This window comes from Rhinopithecus bieti, unplaced genomic scaffold (assembly GCF_001698545.2).
Source record: "Rhinopithecus bieti isolate Rb0 unplaced genomic scaffold, ASM169854v2 scaffold_9899, whole genome shotgun sequence".
NCBI classification, from domain to species: domain Eukaryota; kingdom Metazoa; phylum Chordata; class Mammalia; order Primates; family Cercopithecidae; genus Rhinopithecus; species Rhinopithecus bieti.
This window is the reverse complement of record NW_016806979.1, coordinates 5,752,588-5,772,031: the sequence shown is the minus strand read 5'-3', so window position 1 is coordinate 5,772,031 and position 19,444 is coordinate 5,752,588. Positions and strand designations below refer to the sequence as shown.

General features: G+C 56.0%; 1 protein-coding gene across 1 annotated transcript in view; it reads right to left on the bottom strand.

Moving 5' to 3' along the window:
* ELL (elongation factor for RNA polymerase II) overlaps positions 1-19,444 on the bottom strand; it is a 96,797-nt gene that overhangs the window by 12,429 nt on the left and 64,924 nt on the right. The window contains 4 exon segments of the mRNA XM_017879436.1: positions 4,032-4,156; positions 7,051-7,325; positions 12,268-12,431; positions 12,644-12,765. Of these exon segments, the coding sequence (XP_017734925.1) occupies positions 4,032-4,156; positions 7,051-7,325; positions 12,268-12,431; positions 12,644-12,765 (686 nt within the window).

Genomic DNA, 19,444 nt, shown 5'->3' with positions numbered 1-19,444 from the left:
TAAAAAAAAAAAAAAAAATCCTTAAGAGTAGGTTACAAATGACACCCTGGGCTGGGTGCAGTGGCTCATGCCTGTAATCCCAGCACTTTGGGAGGCTAAGATGGGCAGATCACCTGAGGTTGGGAGTTCCAGACCAGCCTGGCCAGCATGGTGAGACCCTGTCTCTACTTAGAAATACAAAATTAGTGGTGGCAGGCGCCTGTAATCCCAGCTACTCGGGAAGCTGAGGCAGGCAAATCACTTGAACCTGGGAGGTGGATGTTGCAGTGAGCAAAGACTGCGCCACTGCACTCGAGCCTGGGCAACAGAGTGAGACTCCGTCTCAAAAAACCAACAAACAAAAAAGACATCCTGGCTGGGCACACTGGCTCACACCTGTAAACTCAGTACTTTGGAAGGCTGAGGCCCTTGAGGTCAGGAGTTCGAGACCAGCCTGGACGACATGGTGAAACCCCACCTCTACTAAAAATACAAAAAATTAGCCCGGCATGGTGGCACGTGCTTGTAATCCCAGCTACTCAGGAGGCTGAGGCAGGAGAATTGCTTGAACCAGGGAGGCAGAGGTTGCAGTGAGCCAAGATTGGGCCATTGCACTCCAGGTTGCGATAGGGTGAGACTTCTTCTAAAAAGAAAGAAAGAAAGAAAGAAGAAAGGAAGAAAGAAAGGAGAGAGAGAGAGAGAGAGAGAGAGAGAGAGACATCCTTTCCATGAAATAAGAACATGATAGGCCGGGCGCGGTGGCTCAAGCCTGTAATCCCAGCACTTTGGGAGGCCGAGACGGGCGGATCACGAGGTAAGGAGATCGAGACCATCCTGGCTAACCTGGTGAAACCCCGTCTCTACTAAAAAATACAAAAAAACTAGCCGGGCGAGGTGGCGGGCGCCTGTAGTCCCAGCTACTTGGGAGGCTGAGGCAGGAGAATGGCATGAACCCGGGAGGCGGAGCTTGCAGTGAGCTGAGATCTGGCCACTGCACTCCAGCCTGGGCAACAGAGCGAGACTCTGTCTCAAAAAAAAAAAAAAAAAAGAACATGATGAGTTAGGCCAGGCACGGTGGATCACACCTGTAATCCCAGCACTTTGGGAGGCCGACGCGGGTGGATCATGAGGTCAGGAGTTCAAGACCAGCCTGGCCAAGATGGTGAAACCCCATCTCTACTAAAAATACAAAAATTAGCCAGGCATGGCGGCGGGCACCTGTAATCCCAGCTACTCAGGAGGCTGAGGCACAGAGTTGTTTGAACCCAGAAGGCAGAGGTTGCAATGAGCCGAGATCATGCCATTGCACTCACTCCAGCCTGGGCAACAGAGCAAGACTCTGTCTCAGTAAGAAAAAAAAAAAAAGAACACGATGCTATGAAAACACAGTGGGGAAGACCCTCATAAACTAGAAATAATAGGCCTTGCATGGTGGCTCATGCATGTAATCCCAGTGCTTTGGGAGGCTGAGGCAGGCGGATCACTTGAGGTCAGAAGTTCAAGACCAGCCTGGACATGGTGAAACCTCGTCTCTATGCCTAGGCAACAGAGCAACACTCTGTCTCAAGAAAAATAAAGAAACTAGAAATACTAGTAAATTAAGAGACGGGATGAGAAATGTCAAAGAAGTCTCCCAAAAGGAGAATAAAGCCGGGTGCGGTGGCTCTCGCCTGTAATCCCAGCACTTTTTGGGAGGCCAAGGCAGGCGGATCACAAGGTCAGGATATTGAGACCATCCTGGCTAACACGGTGAAACCCCATCTCTACTAAAAATACAAAAAATTAGCTGGGCGTGGTGGCGGGTGCCTGTAGTCCCAGCTACTCGGGAGGCTGAGGCATGAGAATGGCGTGAACCCGGGAGGCGGAGCCTGCAGTGAGGTGAGCCGAGATCACACCACTGCACTCCAGCCTGGGCTACAGAGCAAGACTCCGTTTCAAAAAAAGAAAAAAAAAAAGGAGAATAAAAAAGAACAAGAGATAAAAACCAGGAAGAGGAGGATAGACTCTAGCAGCCTGCCAAAGGCAGTTTGAGGTGGCGTGCAGAAGGATAGGTCTTTCCACTACCACACACAGAATAGAAGGATGGATGGATGGATAAGGCAAGTTTTCAGCCTGCAGGGGCGGTGGTGCCCACCATCCCAGAGTAGGTGCCTGGCCAGCCCCTGGCTGTGTGGACCAGCACAGGTTTGGGGTGGGAAGCCTCTGACCTTCAACGTGAAGGGAAAGCACCTTGGACTCTACAAGTCTAGACGTGATCAACCGCCAGCTCAGCAGGACCACTGTCTGGGCATGAAGATGTGGTCAGCAGTCCTCCCAGAGCCCTGTCCTCAGAGAGGTGCTCCAGGAGTTGTGCCCCCTTGGCACCAGGGAGGAGCACAAGCAGGAGTGTAGACTCTGGCATGGGGCTCACATAAGAGGGGAGTGGCTCAGGTTGGAGGTGAGGGCACCAGGCAGTGTGTGGCTTGGGCAGAGGAACCAGGAACTCTTGGGGGGACCTGTAGGACCCCTGACCCATGGACAGTGATGAGAGGAGATGTGGATACCAGGGACAGCTCGGGGTTGGACGTGATGAACAAAGAGAACATGAGTGAAGAAACCACCCCCAGAGCCACATGTGGTGCCGGCTCAGCTGAGGACACTCCTGCAGTGACTTAGGCCCCCACATCCCATCTGTCTCATGGCCTGCACTGGGCTAATGGCCTGCACTGGGCTAACGGCCTGCCCTGGGCTAGCCCGGCTGGTAACAAATACCCCAAGGCCCTGCTTTGAGGCCGTGGTGTCAAAAACTGCTATAAATGGGGCTTTCTTGCGGGGGGTGCTAAATAGGAAAAAAAAAAATAAGAAACAGTTGTGCAGAGGGACACTGCGGGTCACCTTCTATGTGGTTATGGCCCAGGGACATTAACCCTACCCCCTGCACGCTAGTGGAAGCTTGTGAAGGCAGTGCTGATCCCCATGCCAGCCCAGAGTAAAAACGGAGTGTCAAGGGGCTGGCACGAGCCCAGCAGCTCACTCAGCACATGGAACATGAGCCTCGAATCACGGGAGCTGGAGGCAGCTCTGGAGCCTGCATCCCGGGGAAGCAGCCCAGGCTTCTCCACTTCACTCCACTAGCTCTGGGCAGTTCTCCTTCCACTGCCCTAAGGGTCTGAGGAACCCAGGGGGCCAAGGGAGAGGACACAGGGTGTGAGGATGGGGGGGGTCTTCTGCCAAGACTGTGCCCTCCGCCAGCCTGCCGCCAGCCAGGGCAGTGCCCCGCAGGCCCCCAACCTGCACACCCAGGGTGGACAGGCAGGCACTACCCTCTCAGGGGAGCAGAGTGGACCTCCAACTTCACTCTGCTTTCCAGAGGCAATTACTGCTTTAAACAGCTGAACTTCCAAAAAACAACTACAAACTCATAAATACCTCCGAGTCCCTGAGAAATCACTTACGGACTAATTAGCAGATTGGCCTGCTTCACAGCCCAAGCTCCGTAGCCAAGCTCCCTAACTGGCAGCCGTGGAGAAGGAAATCATTAGCCGCCTGCCTCCATAACCACTGTTCCCCTGAGCTGTTGCCACTCCTGACCCTGGGTCCCAATTAGCCTGAGGGGATGCATTTAATTAACTCCGCTTAATGACACCTGCCGGGAGTGTTTGGCCTTATTTCTCTCTACTTCAGGTTCTTGAGAGGCTCTTTTCAAAAAGCCAGTGAACTTCCGAGGCCCTGTGGGGATGCCCAGGTTGTGGAGGGAAGCATGAGGGGAAGTTGGGGACAGCTGAGGAGGGTCCCGGCAGACTGAAGCCTTTGTCTGAAGATTCTGAGGTTGGGGCCAGTGACTCACACCTCCATCCCCCTCTGTGGGCGTGGCCTTCCCCCACCATGGGAGGCCCTGGGGCACCACGTGGGCAGTAGGGAGGATGGCCAGAGAGGCCTGTTTGGACCCTTCCATCCTGCTCCCAAGCCCTGCAGCCTTCAGGACCACACAAGACCACCCCAACATCCTCTGGGTAAGCTCTGGCTGCCTTCATGGTGGGGGGGACATGCTGGGGCACAGGAGGCGGCATTACCGGACGAGCACCCGCTTCAGCAGCTGCTGGTCTCCCTCCGAGTAGCCAGGCCAGTCCTTCTGCACGTCCTTGTACATGCAGTCCTGCAGCGTACACGTGCCATCCTTAGCACTCATGTTGGCCACCTGCAAGACAGAGCCAGCCATCACTTTGTGGGAAGCCTACGAGAGGCGGGGGACTAGAGAAAAAAGATCTTATGGCGAGGTTGGGAGGGTGTGCAGAGACAGTGAGAGACAGACGGAGACAGAGGAGAGGAAAGAGGATGGCCCACTACCGATCCGTGCTGCCTCCCACCCCTAGTTCCCCCGCACACAATTCTCAGGGTGCAGAAGGGACAATGAGGTTCATGAAGCCAGGTCCAGACTCAACTGTCTTACAGGTGCTGGGCCAGGCTGGCTCCAAAAAGGGGAGGGCTATCACTTGCAGTCCTGAGACCCCATCACTTGTCCCCTGGCCCCCCTAGCCCTTTCTCTTTTTCCTTTTTTTGATATAAGATCTTGGCTCACTACAGCCTAGACCTCCTGTGCTCAAGCGATCCTCCCACCTCAGCCTCTCATGTAGGTGGGGCCACAGGTGTGCACCACTATACTCCAGCTAATTTTTTTGTTGTTGTTGTTGTTAGAGATGGGATCTCGCTATGTTGTCCAAGCTTGTTTTGAACCCCTGGGCTCAAGCGATCCTCTGACCTCAGCCTCCCAATGTGCTGGGATTCCAGCCACCACACCCGGCTCCTATTTCTTCTAGGCTGGAGTGCAGTGGTGTGATCAAGGCTCACTGTAGCTGCAACCTCCTGGGCTCAAGCAATCCTCTTGCCTTAAGTCTCCCAAGCAGGTGGGCTATAAGCATGCACTATCATACCCAACAAATTTTATTTTTTTGTAGAGATAGGGTCTCAGTATTTTGCCTAGGCTAGTCTTGAGCTCCTGGCCTCAAGGACCCTCCCACCTCAGCCTCCCAAAGTGCTGGAAATAGGCGTGAGCCACAGTACTGGGCTCCACCCTGTTTCTGATCACAACTCCCAGGGCAGAGTCAGCCACAGCTGGGGATGCTGGGTGAGGGGTACCTCGGGGGCCAGGTCTGACCCCACCTTCCCTACAACCAGCATGCCTTGCTGTTGCTGGTTGACAAAAGCTGAGTTCGTCTCCCAGACTGCTAACAAAGATGGATTCAGAATATCTGCCTTAAAGGAACCTGAGGAAGCTCCAGGTCACTGCCCTGAGTGGGCGCTGCATGCTGCCCTGCAGGGCGCTCTGGTCTCCATCTTGCTGCAGGCACAGTAGCCACTGTTTTCTGTTGCATCTGACATGGCTCTGCGTCACAGCGTATTCCATGGGGAGCATTTTTAACAGCTGAGTAATATTCCACCCTCAAACTGCTGCCAGTTTCTCTGTAGCATAAACAGACATTACTGTGTGCAGTTTTTTTCAGGTTGGCAACAGTTTCCTTTGACGGGATTCCCAGAAGCCAGATTAGTAGGTCAAAGGCTGAATATTTTTATGGCTCTCAATGGGCTTTGCTAAACATTACTCAACCCTGGGGCCCAGCCAGTCCTAGAGGTGGTCACCTTCCATCTCTGCTCTAGATTTTTCCAGAGGGGGGGCCAAGCACCTTTGAGGGGTGCAATTTTGTCGCTGCTGTTCCTCAGCGTGTCTGCAGGCCTGTGAGGGGCTGGAAATGACCAGTGTGGGTGAGGCACATCCCCCTCCGCTTCTGCAAGGCAACAGTGTTCTGCTGACCCCCATAGCTGCTTGGGGGGAAGCAGCTGCATAATGAATATAGAAGCAAGAAGAAGACAAGCTGTCCACGGGAAGTCACAGTGGCACGGGAAGGGACACTCTGCCTGCAGACGCTGGCCAGGCCTGCTCCCAGGAGGTGCTGAACCAAAGTTACCTGGAGAAGCCAGGCACCAGCACAGGCACCTCCTGGCCAGGTCAATGAAGGTTCCACATCTGGTAACTCCATCAAGCTCCCTTCAGCAACTCCTGCTGGCACCATGCCAGCCCTGCCTCAGGAGCAGGGTGTAGGTGGACGAGGGCTAGGCTGACATCCTCCCAAGGAATGTGCAGCACAGTCCCACCAGGCGTGCACCCGAGCGGGACGCCTATGAGGAGCTCCACAAACATGGAAGAACGCCCTTTATACAGCTGCTATCCCAGCATGCCACAGTGTATGCTTTCTGCTGCAGGCATCACCTGTGTTCCTGAGGTGCTGGATGTGACCCCAAACATCCCACTTCCATCATCCCAAGAGGTGCAAGAGGCTCAGCGGTGCCTCCTCCTCGACCACAGCTGCGATCCAAGGAGACCCATCCTCAGCTCACCTCAGGGCTGTGTCTGCACAGCCTGGCTGATGTTCTGAAGCCAGTGTGAGTCACTCCCCTTCCCAGGGACCCCAGGAAGCCAGGACGGAGCCTCAGGAACCTCCATGGGTGACAGGGGTGGAAGGTAGTCAGGGCCATCACACCTGCTCCAATGCCCAGGGTGTTTCTCAACAGCAGGCTCCACTTGCCAGCACCACATTCCAGATGGCCTAGCCTCCAACCCCAGGGAGGGGCACTGCAGGTCACAGACGGAAGCCTTATGGTCCAAGACGTGAAGCCCCTCGCCTGGAGGTGCAGGTGGAGGGCAGCAGGCAGCTGATTCACACTGAGGCCCGCCAGGCTCTGCCAGGCAAGTGTAGATTCCTTCCCCAGGCCTTGAGTCCACGAATCGCCTGCAGCCGAAGCCTGGTTCCACTGTGCCAGGCCCCAGGGCCCACGTGTCAGCAGACAGTGAAGGAGGGCCTGGGCTCCATGCTGAGCCCACCTCTCAACCCTAAACAGTCAGGGCCAGAGATGCACCCATGGCCCCCTAAGCTTGTTCTAATCAAAGAGGTCCCAGCTCTCAGGCAGGTTCTGAACCCAGGAAGGGCTCTTCCCTGCCAGCCCCCAATCCCAGTCTCCATGCTCTGGCCCATTCCACCCGCACAAGACCATCTGCGGAGACCACTGGTAAAGACATGACATCAGGGCGGCACGCACCTGCTGGAGGAGGCCATCTAGCGCGTCCTTGTCCGCCTGTGTCAGGCCGTCCTTCTGCAGCCGCAACAGCAGCTCGGCCTTGCGGTAGGGCCTTAGCGCAAGGAGGTGCAGCACTCGGTCACGGAAGGGCCTCTGGGACACCCCGCTGCCCCCACTCACGCCACTGGCACCGCTCTTCCTGATGGCACTCGCCAAATTGATGGGGGTTGCCCGCTTGCGGGAGGGCACCGCGTCTGTCGCACCTGGGGCTGGTTTCCGAAACTGAACCTTCTTGCCTGCAACAAGAATCCAAGTGTTAGGGAACAGAGAGGGCGCTGCCGTGTCCTAAGCCAGTGCTGCTGAGCGGGTGCCCAAAGGTTTGAGACTATAGAGAGTGCTGGCGGCAGGCACCACACCAACCACAGCAAAGGCCAGCTTGCTCCCTGGGGACCCTGGGCGGCCAAGAGCGCCACCTGCTGCCCATGGCTGGCACCTTCAGGGCACACAGCCTTAGAAGTGGGAGGTGCAGGCAGCAGAACTGTGTCAGAGCCTTAACTGACTTTATCACAGGCGACCTAAATCCTGGACAGCAAAATCACCTGATAACTCTGGTGGGCAATGTGTTTGTGTGGGAAGATCGGGGAGAGGTGGGGAGGATTGTTTCTTGAGACAGGATCGCGCTCTGTCACTCAGGCTGGAGTGTAGTAGCACAATTATGGCTCACTGTAGCTCCAAATTCCTGGGCTCAAGTGATCCTCCCACCTCAGCCTCTGGAGTAGCTGGGACGACAGGTGCGCACCACCATGCCTGGTTAATTTTTTTTTATTATTTGTAGACGTGGGGTCTCACTATGCTGCCCAGGCTGGTCTCAAACTCACGGGCCCAAAGGACCCTCCCACCTCAGCTTCCCAAAGTGCTGGGATTATAGGCCAGAGCCACCCTGCCCAGCCTGAGGTGGGGACTGTTTATAAACCCTTCTGATGTTAAACGGGGGGTCCCTGAACTGCAAGAGGCAGTCACTCCCAAGCCTGCTCTTCAGAGTCCTATGCTGGCCCCATGCGGCTGCCATTTTGTTTTCTTTTTTCTTTTTTTTTTTTTTTGAGACGGGGTTTTTCTTTTCCGCCCAGGCTGGAGTGCAGTGGCCGGCTCTCAGCTCACTGCAAGCTCCGCCTCCCGGGTTCAAGCCATTCTCCTGTCTCAGCCTCCCGCGTAGCTGGGACTACAGGCGCCCGCCTCGTCGCCCGGCTAGTTTTTTGTATTTTTTAGTAGAGACAGGGTTTCACCATATTAGCCAGGGTGGTCTCGATCTCCTGACCTCGTGATCCGCCCATCTCGGCCTCCCAAAGTGCTGGGATTACAGGCTTGAGCCACTGCGCCCGGCCCATTTTTGTTTTTCTAAAGTCAATAAAGATGTCAGGCTGGGCGCAGTGGCTCAAGCCTGTAATCCCAGTACTTTGGGAGGCCGAGATGGGCGGATCACAAGGTCAGGAGATCGAGACCATCCCGGCTAACTCGGTGAAACCCCGTCTCTACTAAAAAATACAAAAAACTAGCTGGGCGAAGTGGCGGGCGCCTGTAGTCCCAGCTACTCGGGAGGCTGAGGCAGGAGAATGGCATGAACCCGAAAGGCGGAGCTTGCAGTGAGCTGAGATCCGGCCACTGCACTCCAGTTTGGGCAACAGAGCAAGACTCTGTCGAAAGAAAGAAAGAAAGAAAAGAAAGAAAGAAAAAAGGAAGGAAAGGAAGGAAGGAAAGGAAGGAAAAAAAGGAAAGAAAGAAAGATGTCAGAGCCACTTTCAGCAGCTGCTGTGAAGACCCAGGTGCCAAGTGGCACCCCAGCCTTAGGCCTGGTCAAGCTCTCCTCTGGCAGGCGTGGCTGTGCCCAGAGCCCTGGGGAGAGCAGGCTCCCCTCTATTCCCGATGCAGAGATGTGGGCAGGGTCTAGCACGCTGCTCCCTGCATTGTCCTGAACAATGATGCCCTGGCATCCTTGGGAACAGGGTCGGCCGAGCAAGCTCAACAGTGCCTCAAATCCTTCCCCCAAAAGTGCTTCATAACAACATCACTCTGATCTTCTCTCTCAAAATCTGATCTGTCAAATTAACCCAGAAAGCTGTGCTTTCAGAATACCCAGAGCCAGCACTCACACCTCCAGCGTCTGTTCAGTGGGGTCCTGACAGCAGGGCTGCACTCACCGGTATAGGGCCAGGCTGTTCGACAGGGAGGAGGAGCAGCCTATGGGGGGCACTGTGAGACAGAGGGACACGCACATTCACAAGAATTTTTTTTTTTTTTTGGAGACAGTCTCGCTCTGTTGCCCAGGCTGGAGTGCAGTGGTGCAATCTCAACTCACTGCAACCTCCGCCTTCCAGGTTCAGGAGATTCTCCTGCCTCAACCTCCCGAGTAGCTGGGACTACAGGCGCATGCCACCATACCCGGCTAATTTTTGTATTTTTAGTAGAGAGGGGGGTTCACCATATTGACCAGGCTGGTCTTGAACTACTGACCTCGTGATCTCTCCACCTCAGCCTCTCAAAGTGCTGGGATTACAGGTGTGAGCCACTGCGTCCGGCCACATCCACATCTTAACAGACAGTGTCCCCTACCAGAACATAAGCTGTTTCAAAAACCCTCACTGGACCGGGCACGGTGGCTCACGCCTGTAATCCCAGCACTTTGGGAGGCCAAGGCGGGTGGATCACGAGGTCAGGAGATCGAGACCGTCCTGGATAACACGGTAAAACCCCATCTCTACTAAAAATACAAAAAAAAAAAAAAAAAGCCAGATGTGGTGGTGGGCACCTGTACTCTCAGCTACTTGGGAGGCTGAGGCAGGAGTATGGCATGAACCCGGGAGGCGGAGGTTGCAGTGAGCCGAGATTGCGCCACTGCACTCCAGCCTCGGCAACAGAGCGAGACACTGTCTCAAAAAAAGAAAAGTGGGGGGCAGGGGCCGGGCGCAGTGGCTCACGCATGTAATCCCAGTACTTTGGGAGGCCGAGGTGGGTGGATCATGAGGTCAGGAGATTCAGACCATCCTGGCCAACATGGCGAAACCCTGTCTCTACTAAAACTACAAAAAATTAGTCTGGCGTGGTGGCGGGTGCCTGTAGTCCCAGCTACTCGGGAGGCTGAGGCAGGAGAATGGTGTGAACCTGGGAGGCAAAGCTTGCAGCGAGCCGAGATAGTGCCACTGCACTCCAGACAAGGCGAAAGAGCGAGACTCCATCCCAAAAAAAAAAAAAAAAGGCCGGGCGCGGTGGTTCAGGCCTGTAATCCCAGCACTCTGGGAGGCCGAGGTAGGCAGATCATGAGGTCAGAAGATCAAGACCATCCTGGCTAACACGGTGAAACTCTGTCTCCACTAAAAAATAACAAAAAATTAGCCGGGTGTAGTGGCGGGCGCCTATAGTCCCAGCTTCTCAGGAGGCTGAGGCAGGAGAACGGCATGAACCTGGGAGGCGGAGCTTACAGTGAGCCAAGATCACGCCACTGTACTCCAGCCTGGGTGACAAAGCGAGACTCCGTCTCAAAAAAAAAAAAACCCTCACTGTACCCAAAGTGGTGTGCTAAGATACATTTCTGATCAAGTGTTTGGCTGAAGGACCCACAGATTTATTAATATGTGTATGAAGCCATGTGCACTGACTCATGCCTATAATCCCAGCACAGTGGGAGGCCCAGGCGAAAGGATCATTTGAGCCCAAGAGTCAGAGACCAACCTGAGTAACATAGTGAGGCTCTGTCTCTACAAAATATCTAAAAGTTAGCCATGTGTGGTGGCACACACCTGTGGTCCCAGCTACTCTGGAGGCTGAGGTAGGATCACTTGAACCCAGGAGTTTGAGGCTGCAGTGAGCTATGATTGTGCCACAGCACTCCAGCCTGAGTGACAGAGAAAGGTCCCATCTTTAAAAAAACAAAAAACAGGCCGGGAGCGGTGGCTCAAGCCTGTAATCCCAGCACTTTGGGAGGCCGAGACGGTGGATCACGAGGTCAGGAGACAGAGACCATCCTGGCTAACATGGTGAAACCCCATCTCTACTAAAAATACAAAAAACTAGCCGGGCGAGGTGGCGGGCGCCTGTAGTCCCAGCTACTCGGGAGGCTGAGGCAGCAGAATGGCGTGAACCCGGGAGGCGGAGCTTGCAGTGAGCTGAGATCTGGCCACTGCACTCCAGCCTGGGCGGCAGAGCAAGACTCTGCCTCAAAAAAAAAAACAAAAAACAAAAAACAAAACACGTGTACAGCTGTCTCTTCAACTGTTCTGCCCACAGCAGCCCTGTGCTTGGGGCTTACAGCCCGGGCTCCCTAGCCATACAACACGTCCACCTGGGCTCAGTGTTGACCAGGAGATCCAACCCCTGCACCCACATCTGGGGTTTCATTCAGAGGGCACCCCTCTGCTCAGCAAAGGGAAATCACGTGCTTTCTTCAGAAGGAGGAAAGAGAGGAATTGAAATGCCCCCCACTTTTCTTAAAGAGAAAATTCAAAAAGCCATCAAGGCTGTCGTCTGCTCTGAGCCATCTCCCTCCTCTCTGAAGCCCGACACCCTACTCCTGCCATAATGAGTTCCCATGACTTCTGGCGCTCTGCCTGGACTAAGAGGCGGGGTGCTGCAGCTCTGTAAACAAACAGCACTTTCCTTCCCACTGTCAAGGCCTGTTGGCTTCTCAACTGCTGAAACTGTTTCCAAGTCGATGCTGAGTGGCTACAGTTTTCCCGCAGTGCTGGGTCGCTGGCAACAGGGCCTGTGAGGCTCATTTCCTGCCTGTTGCCAACTGTGGTGGCCTTGGGGAGGAGCTGGCTGGTCAGGTGAGGGTGGGGGCAGCCTCCAGAGACAGACATGGGCCTTGCCCTAGGCTGCATGCCCGTCTTCGGGGGGCCTGTTGGCTTCCCTGACAGGTGAAGGTACCCAAGGCTGCAGCCTGAAAGCAGGTACCACCAACTCACAGCTCCTGGAGTTCTCAGGCCGCTTTGTCCACCTCCGGCTTCACAAGGCAGCAGCTGCTGCAGCCCAACCCCCCACCCCTCACGTGGCCCCCAGGCCCATGTGGCCAGACTTCTCTTCCCAACCCAGACTCTGGTCCAGGCACGTCCTGCTCAGGGACTCCTCGGTTGGCCCATCATTTCTGTGCAGGGCACAGCCAGTGCCCAACCTGGACGGGTCCCAAATGCCTCCCGACACTGGCAGCTCCCTGGCCACCCTGTGGCAGCACCCAAACTCGCTGCTCACCCAGGTAGCGGCCTCCAGCCTTGATGACAATGGCACTGCGGCTCCGTGTCTCCTCCTCTGCCTGGGCCATGCTCTGCCGTGCCTTCTGGTAGGAGTCGTCGGTGGCGCACACTGTGATCTTGTCCTGTATGCTGCCCAGGCAGTCCAGGTGGACGTCCCCATGACTGCAAGACAAGGCCAGCTGGGGTCAGCAGCTGGGACAATGCAGGGAGGATCTGTTCAGGACCCAAGCCCCCAGTCCACCACCTGGCCTGGAAAACAGGCTCCATCAGCACCGTCTCAGGCAACACGGTTTCAATGGGGCACATCTTAACCCTGGGCCAGAGGTGGCACCTGGAGAGTCAGTGGGGTGCTCTGGGTTGGGGCGCCGCCTCACCTGGAGACATACTGCTGGATGCAGTCAAAGCTGCCCTGGGGGTTGTCGCGGCCGATGTTGGAGAGGTAGAAGGAGAACGTCCGCGCCTCCGTGGGGCAGTCGGGCTGGGGGATGGAGATGTGCTGCATGGAGGGGGAGGGGGTGTCACCAGGAGGTCCTCAGCAGGACGGGCCCCCAGCCTGCATCTCCTGCACGAGTCCCCACAATGCAACCCTCACAACAGGAATGTGCTGGCCCCTTTCCCTAAAACACATCCCTGCTCTTCTGCCAGTGACGGGATGGGTGGCCCATCCTCAGCAACACACTGCGTAGACAGGGGACTCAGGCACCTATGCGGGTGGGCATGGGGCCAGGGGCCGTTTTCAGCATCAACAGCACTGCTGTCTGAGGACAGTGCTCAGCACCTGCCCAGATGCAGGGCCCCCACCCCAATCGTGTGACCCCTGGAAAGTGGCTTGTCTGGATCACGACTCACTTTCCCCACCACCAAACGGACAGACCTGGCCTGGGACATCCTATGACGTAAAATGTGACAAGAGGGACTTGGGCAGCCACCTGCAACTCTGGCGTCCCTCCTTGGCAACCCCCTGTCAGCATCCCCCCACAAAGGACACTGACTCCATGTGAGTCTCCATTTGCTGCAGTTGTGAATGAGGTAGGCTTGTGTCCTGTGGGCTCACAGATCAGAAGTACTGGACCCCAACAAACCTATCATGGGTCACAGCAGCCTGACTTTGGCTGTGCCCCTGCAGCCCAGCTGCACAAAGCTCCAGCCCTGCCTGGGAGGACGGACAGTCAGGGACAGGCAGGCAGATGGATGGACTGTGCTGGTCCCAGCCAGGCTCAGTGCAGGGCAGCATCACATCTGAGGCCACTGCATTCCAGGCTGACCCCAGACCCTCTGTCAACAGAGGTGGCCCTTCCTAAATTAATGCCTGGGCTTTGGCACGAGCTCCTCACAGTTAGACTGACACATGAGGGGCGTTCAAACAGTCAACAAGGAGGGACAACATGGAGGGAGCCCTCAGGTCTTGTCCCCCGGCTGCAGCACCCCACTGGCACCCAAGCCCCATCTCCTCCTCTGTGACACCATGAACGCAGGAGAGACTGCGGCTGAATCTCCAGCCCCCTCGCCCCTGCCGAGCTGCCTCGTACGCCCATGGGAGGCTTTGCCTGCCTGTGCCTCACCTGTGAGACAGAGGACCGGGCTTCGGCCACCAGGAAAGTGGAAGAGCACCACTCCCCCACCCTGCTATGTGGCCTTGGCTAGGACTTGTCCCCTGGGGCAGTGTTTGGACCCACAAGGGAAGCCATGGCTGCACCCAGCCCAGTGTCAGTCCCTGCTCCCAAGATAAGAACAGTTCCTGGGTTCGGCTACTCCGGGCAGGAAGAGTCTGGTCTGGGCTTGCAGGCAGTCCCTGCACCAGCCACTCCCTGTGCCCGGCCTGCAGACCCTTCTCCAGAGGCCCATCCTGCCCCTCCCCAAGGCGGAACACTGCCCCAGGAAAAAAGCTGTCCCATCTGCTGGGGTCTGCCCAGCATCCCCTCTCAGCCTCAAACGTGTCCCCCTAGGGCAGGCACCCTTGTCCCTGTCATGCTGATACAGAAACGCAAGCTGAAGGGTCAGGGCTCAGCCAGTGTACTGGTGGAGGGCGAGGCTAAAGCCCATTGAGGGCCCACCATGCCAGGCCACACCTGAACACAAACACCCATCTCTATCAGGGTCAGAGAAGGCAGAAACAGCCTGCACTCACCATCAGAGAAATCACACACACACAGCCTCTGATGATCCATCCTATGGCAGGGAAACCCTCCCCCACCACACATACAAATACACACAAACTCAACCCCACAACCACACAATCCCCACACACAACCACACACACAAACACAACCCCTCCACACACAATCACCTACATACAACCCCCAGAACCACACCATCCCCCCCACACCACACACACACACACACAAACACAAACACAACCCCTCCACACACAATCTCCCTACACAACCCGCACAACCACACAATCCCCCCACACACAACCCCCCCCCACACACAACCCCTCCACAAGCTCCTACCCAACCCCACACACAATTCCCCACACCCACCACACACAACCCCTCACAATCTCCCTAATACAACCCCCCAACACATATCCCCCACCACATAACCCACCAACACACAAACACAACCTCACACACATCTCCCTAACACAACCCCCAACCAATAATCCCCACACAACCACACACACAAACACGACCCCTCCACCAATGCTCCTACACACAACCCAACCCACAATTCCCCCACACACACCACACACACACACAACACGAACCCCTTCACACACGATCTCCCTACACACAACCCCCACAACCACACAATTCCCCCACACACCACACACACAAACACAACCCCTCCACAATCTCCCTACACACAACCCCCACAACCACATAATCCCCTACACACAACCCCACATACACAAACACAACCCCTCCACACAGTCTCCCTACACACAACCCCCACAACCACACAATTCCCCCCACACACAACCACACACACAATCCCCCCAACCACACAACCATACACACAATACCCCCCCACAGCGCCACACACACAACCTCCCCCACACACAACCCCGCCGCACACAAACACAACCCCCCAAGCACAACCCAGACACACAACCCACACATGCACAACCCCCCCACATACACCCCTCTACACACAAACCCCTCACACAACCACACAAACACAACGCACACACAACCACACACAACCCCCAGCCACATAAACACAACCCGCACACAACCACAACCCACACAACCACGAACCCCCTATACTCAAACACAACCCCCCCCGCCACACACACAAACACAACCACACACACCCTGAAGCCTCTGCCAGAGCCATGTGGGTGACCCTGGCCATCCAGACCTGTCCTGCTCCGATGCCACTGAGGTGTTTTTTCGCCCAACACACACAGGTGCCACCCTGCCCTGCCTGCACCTCCCTTCCCAGATGTGACTTTTATTCTCATTCATACAAGTAACTGGAAACACGCCGCTGGGATGAGGGAAGCTCAGGTTTCCGAGAGGCTCTGTGGTGGCCAGGTGCACAGGTGACGTGGTGACCCAGAATGAGCCAGCCAGGGAAGCTGGGGACTACACATCCAGGGAAACCAAAAGGAGTGGCTGTGGGAACCTGAGCCCGGCCTGGGTGGCTCTCCCGCCCTCCTCTGTCGTCTCTTTAACCCCCACTGCCCCTGTGGTCCTGGCCTGAGGCCCAAGTCGCCAGTGGCTCCTGCCCCACAGTGACTGAGGGCTGGGCACCCTCACGTGCAGTCCTTTCCCAAGAAAACCCCAGCTCCACCCAGGCAGGCAGGATTCATCCTGTCACCCTGGCTTCAGGGGAGATGCCATTCAGCAGACCTGGCAATGAGACCGGGCCACAGCCAGCTGGAGAGGTGGGGAGTCTGATACAGCAAAGCCCACCCCCTTTGCCACCACGGGAGGGTCTGGGCACCGACTGTGGCCGGGGGCAGCTGCACACCCAGTCAGCACTGACAGTGCCCCTCCTGGACCTGCCCAGAGACCTTGCTTCTCCGTCGGTAGGGGCTTCACAGTGGCCCTTCACCCTGCTTGGCTCTTTTCCACACGGTAGACATCTGCCGCCCAAACTCCATCCTAGAAGCGGGGGTCAGGTGCAGAACCCAGGGCCAGGTGTGCAGCTGTGGCAGGGTGTAGGGGATGCATGGGCCCCTGGGAGGTTTTCAGGAATCGATTCTTAGCTGCCAAGACACTGCTGTATCTCTGCTTGGCAGAGACAAACCCTGCCAAACCTCCTTCTAGAAACTGCCATACAGGTCCTGCCTCGGCGCACAGAAGTCTTGACACCTGGAACATCCCTGGACACCAACTGCTCCTTTCCTTTTTCTTTTTTTTTTTTTAGACGGAGTCTCACTCTGTTGCCCAGGCTGGTGTGCAGTGGCACGATCTAAGCTCACGGCAATCTCTGCCTCCTCCCGGGTTCAAGTGATTCTCCTGCCTCAGGCTCCCAAGTAGCTAGGATTATAGGTGCGCGCCACCACGCCTGGCTAAATTTTTTGTATTTTTAATAGAGATGGGAGTTCACCATGTTGGCCAGGTTGGTCTTGAACTCCTGACCTCAGGTGATCCACCCGCCTCGGCCTCCCAAAGTGCTAGGATTACAGGCTAGAGCCACCGTGCCCGGCCCTAATTTTTGTATTTTTAGTGGAGACAGGGTTTCACCATGTTATCCAGGCCGGTCTTGAACTCCTGTGACCTCAGACGATCTGCCCACCTCAGCCTCCCAAAGTACTGGGATCACAGGTGTGAGCCACCATGCCCAGCTCCCCCGGCCTTTTTTTTTTTTTTTTTTTTTTTTAAATCATCACCTGGGATTTTGCGGGAATTCACAGCGGGGCCAAAAGGTGCAGGTTTCTTTTCCCCTCTGGAGTCTATTGGCCTCACTAGGGTTAAATCCTAGGAGGAATCCCCAGACAGCTGAGATCCACGTCAGCCCCACTCGAGGTCTGGGAAAGGGCAGAGGCTCTAGACACAAGCATGGACAAAGGAAATGCCATCAAGCCAAGCACGCTACTCGGGGGCAGGACACACCACAGCAGGCTCGACTTTCCCGGTGAATCAGCAAATGCCATAAAGCGACTCTGACGAATCTCCCTGTGCAGGGGAAGGGAGAGGTGCACCTGGCCATCATGAGGGCACCTGTTGCACAGGCAGGGAGGTGGCTGGGCGAGATCAGACCCCCACCCCAGAAGCACGTAGGCCGAGACCCTATGCTGGCCATGGTGCACCCATGTAAGAGGAGAGGCACATGAAAGGCTGAGCTTGTTCTGTGCTGCAGGAAGGACACTGGTTCTCCTGACCTCAAGTTCAACCTGCAGATGCCCTCGAGGTGGACAAGGAAGGTGATGAACAGAGGGAGAAGCATGGCCAAGGTCCCTAAGTCACAACGTCTCCAGCTCGAGTCCAGTGGGCCCGTGGGGAATAGGTCCCTGAATCCCACACGAGACCCTGAACGTCGAATCAGCACGTGTACTTGATGACAACCTAAGAGTAGTCCCTCCAGCCCCAAGACCCAGACAGTGAACCGCAGGAGCTTGGGTGATGCTGGCTGACTGGATCCACGAAGGAACACACCTCCAGGGGGTGCTCTGACAACAATGAGCCCAGTGCAGGCTCTGGTGGCAGGCTGCCGGCAGCATGACCCAGGACCAAGAGCCCCGAAGCTAACAGCCCACTAAAGTGAAGCTGCTGGCCACACGCGGTGGCTCCCGCCTATAATCCCAGCACTTTGGGAGGCCGAGGTGGATGGGTCACCTGAGGTCTCAGGAGTTCAAGACCAGCCTGACCAACATGGCAAAACCCTGTCTCTAGGAGGAGGTTAGCCCTGTAGCCACACCAGGTCTCTCTCAGTGACATGAGCCCCCGCTACACATGTGCTTAGGCTCCAGGTCAAGACACATGGCACGCTGCACGCAAGGACACCACTGTCTGCTTCGGTCATGGCCAGGCTGCAGTGTATCATCTGACAGGCTCGCTGAGATGGGGGTTGGGGATGAGGGGTCCCCCACTGCCCAGGTGGGGGTGGAGTGGCATGAGTGTTCAGTGGCAGCAGAAGGCACAGAGTGACTGCTATAAGACACCAGAGGGCACTGTGGGGCTGCTCTGGCAGTAAGCCCCGGCCAGCCCGCCCCTGACCCCAACGTCTGACCCCTGAGAGAATGTCCTGGGGAAGGTAAAAAGGAGGTGGCCAAAGGGTGACCACAGACCCAACTGGGGCTGATGGAGGTGTGGGGTTGTGTCAACTGGCTAGGCTGCAGCCCCTGGGGATTCATTATTATTCCACAACATCCCGTCTAGGGGTGCCCTGGAGGTACTCTGTGGACATGGTTACCATCTACAACCCAGATACTGTAAGCAAGTAAAGCAGATGATCCTCGATGGTCTGGGTGGCCCCACTGAATCAGCTCAAGTCCTTAAGAGGTAAATCGGGGTTTGGCAGGAGGAGGAAGAAACTCTGCCTGAGGACTGCTCCATCAGCTCCTACTGGGGCTGCCTGAGGACTGCTCCATCAGCTCCTACTGGGGGTCTGCAGTCAGCCCTGAGGGTTACAGACTCCCCAGCCCACAGTCATCTGAGCCCACTGCTTGCAATGCATCTTTTTTTTTTTTTTGAGACGGAGTCTCGCTCTGTTGCCCAGGCTGGAGTGCAGTGGCGTGATCTGGGCTCACTGCAAGCTCCGCCTCCCGGGTTCACGCCATTCTCCTGCCTCAGCCTCCCGAGTGGCTGGGACTACAGGCGCCCACCACCTTGCCCGGCTAATTTTTGTATTTTTTTTTTAGTAGAGACAGGGTTTCACCGTGTTAGCCAGGATGGTCTCGATCTCCTGACCTCGTGATCCGCCCATCTTGGCCTCCCAAAGTGCTGGGATTACAGGCTTGAGCCACCGCGCCCGGCCACAATGCATCTTTTTATTAGCACACACAGACACGCGTCTCCTAGAGGCTCCATGTCTCTGCGGAACCCTGGGCTGCACCTGGAAGCCCGCGGATCATCACGTCCACATCCCCACACCCAGCTGTGCAGAGCTCTCGGGCTGTGGATAGAAACTGATTTAGGTATGACATGGTAACTCTAAAAGAAAAAAAAAAAAGTTGGGTGCAGTGGCTCACACCTGTAATTCTAGCACTTTGGGAGGCCAAGGTGGGAGGATCATTTGAGCCCAGAAGTTCAAGACCAGCCCGGGCAACATGAGACTCC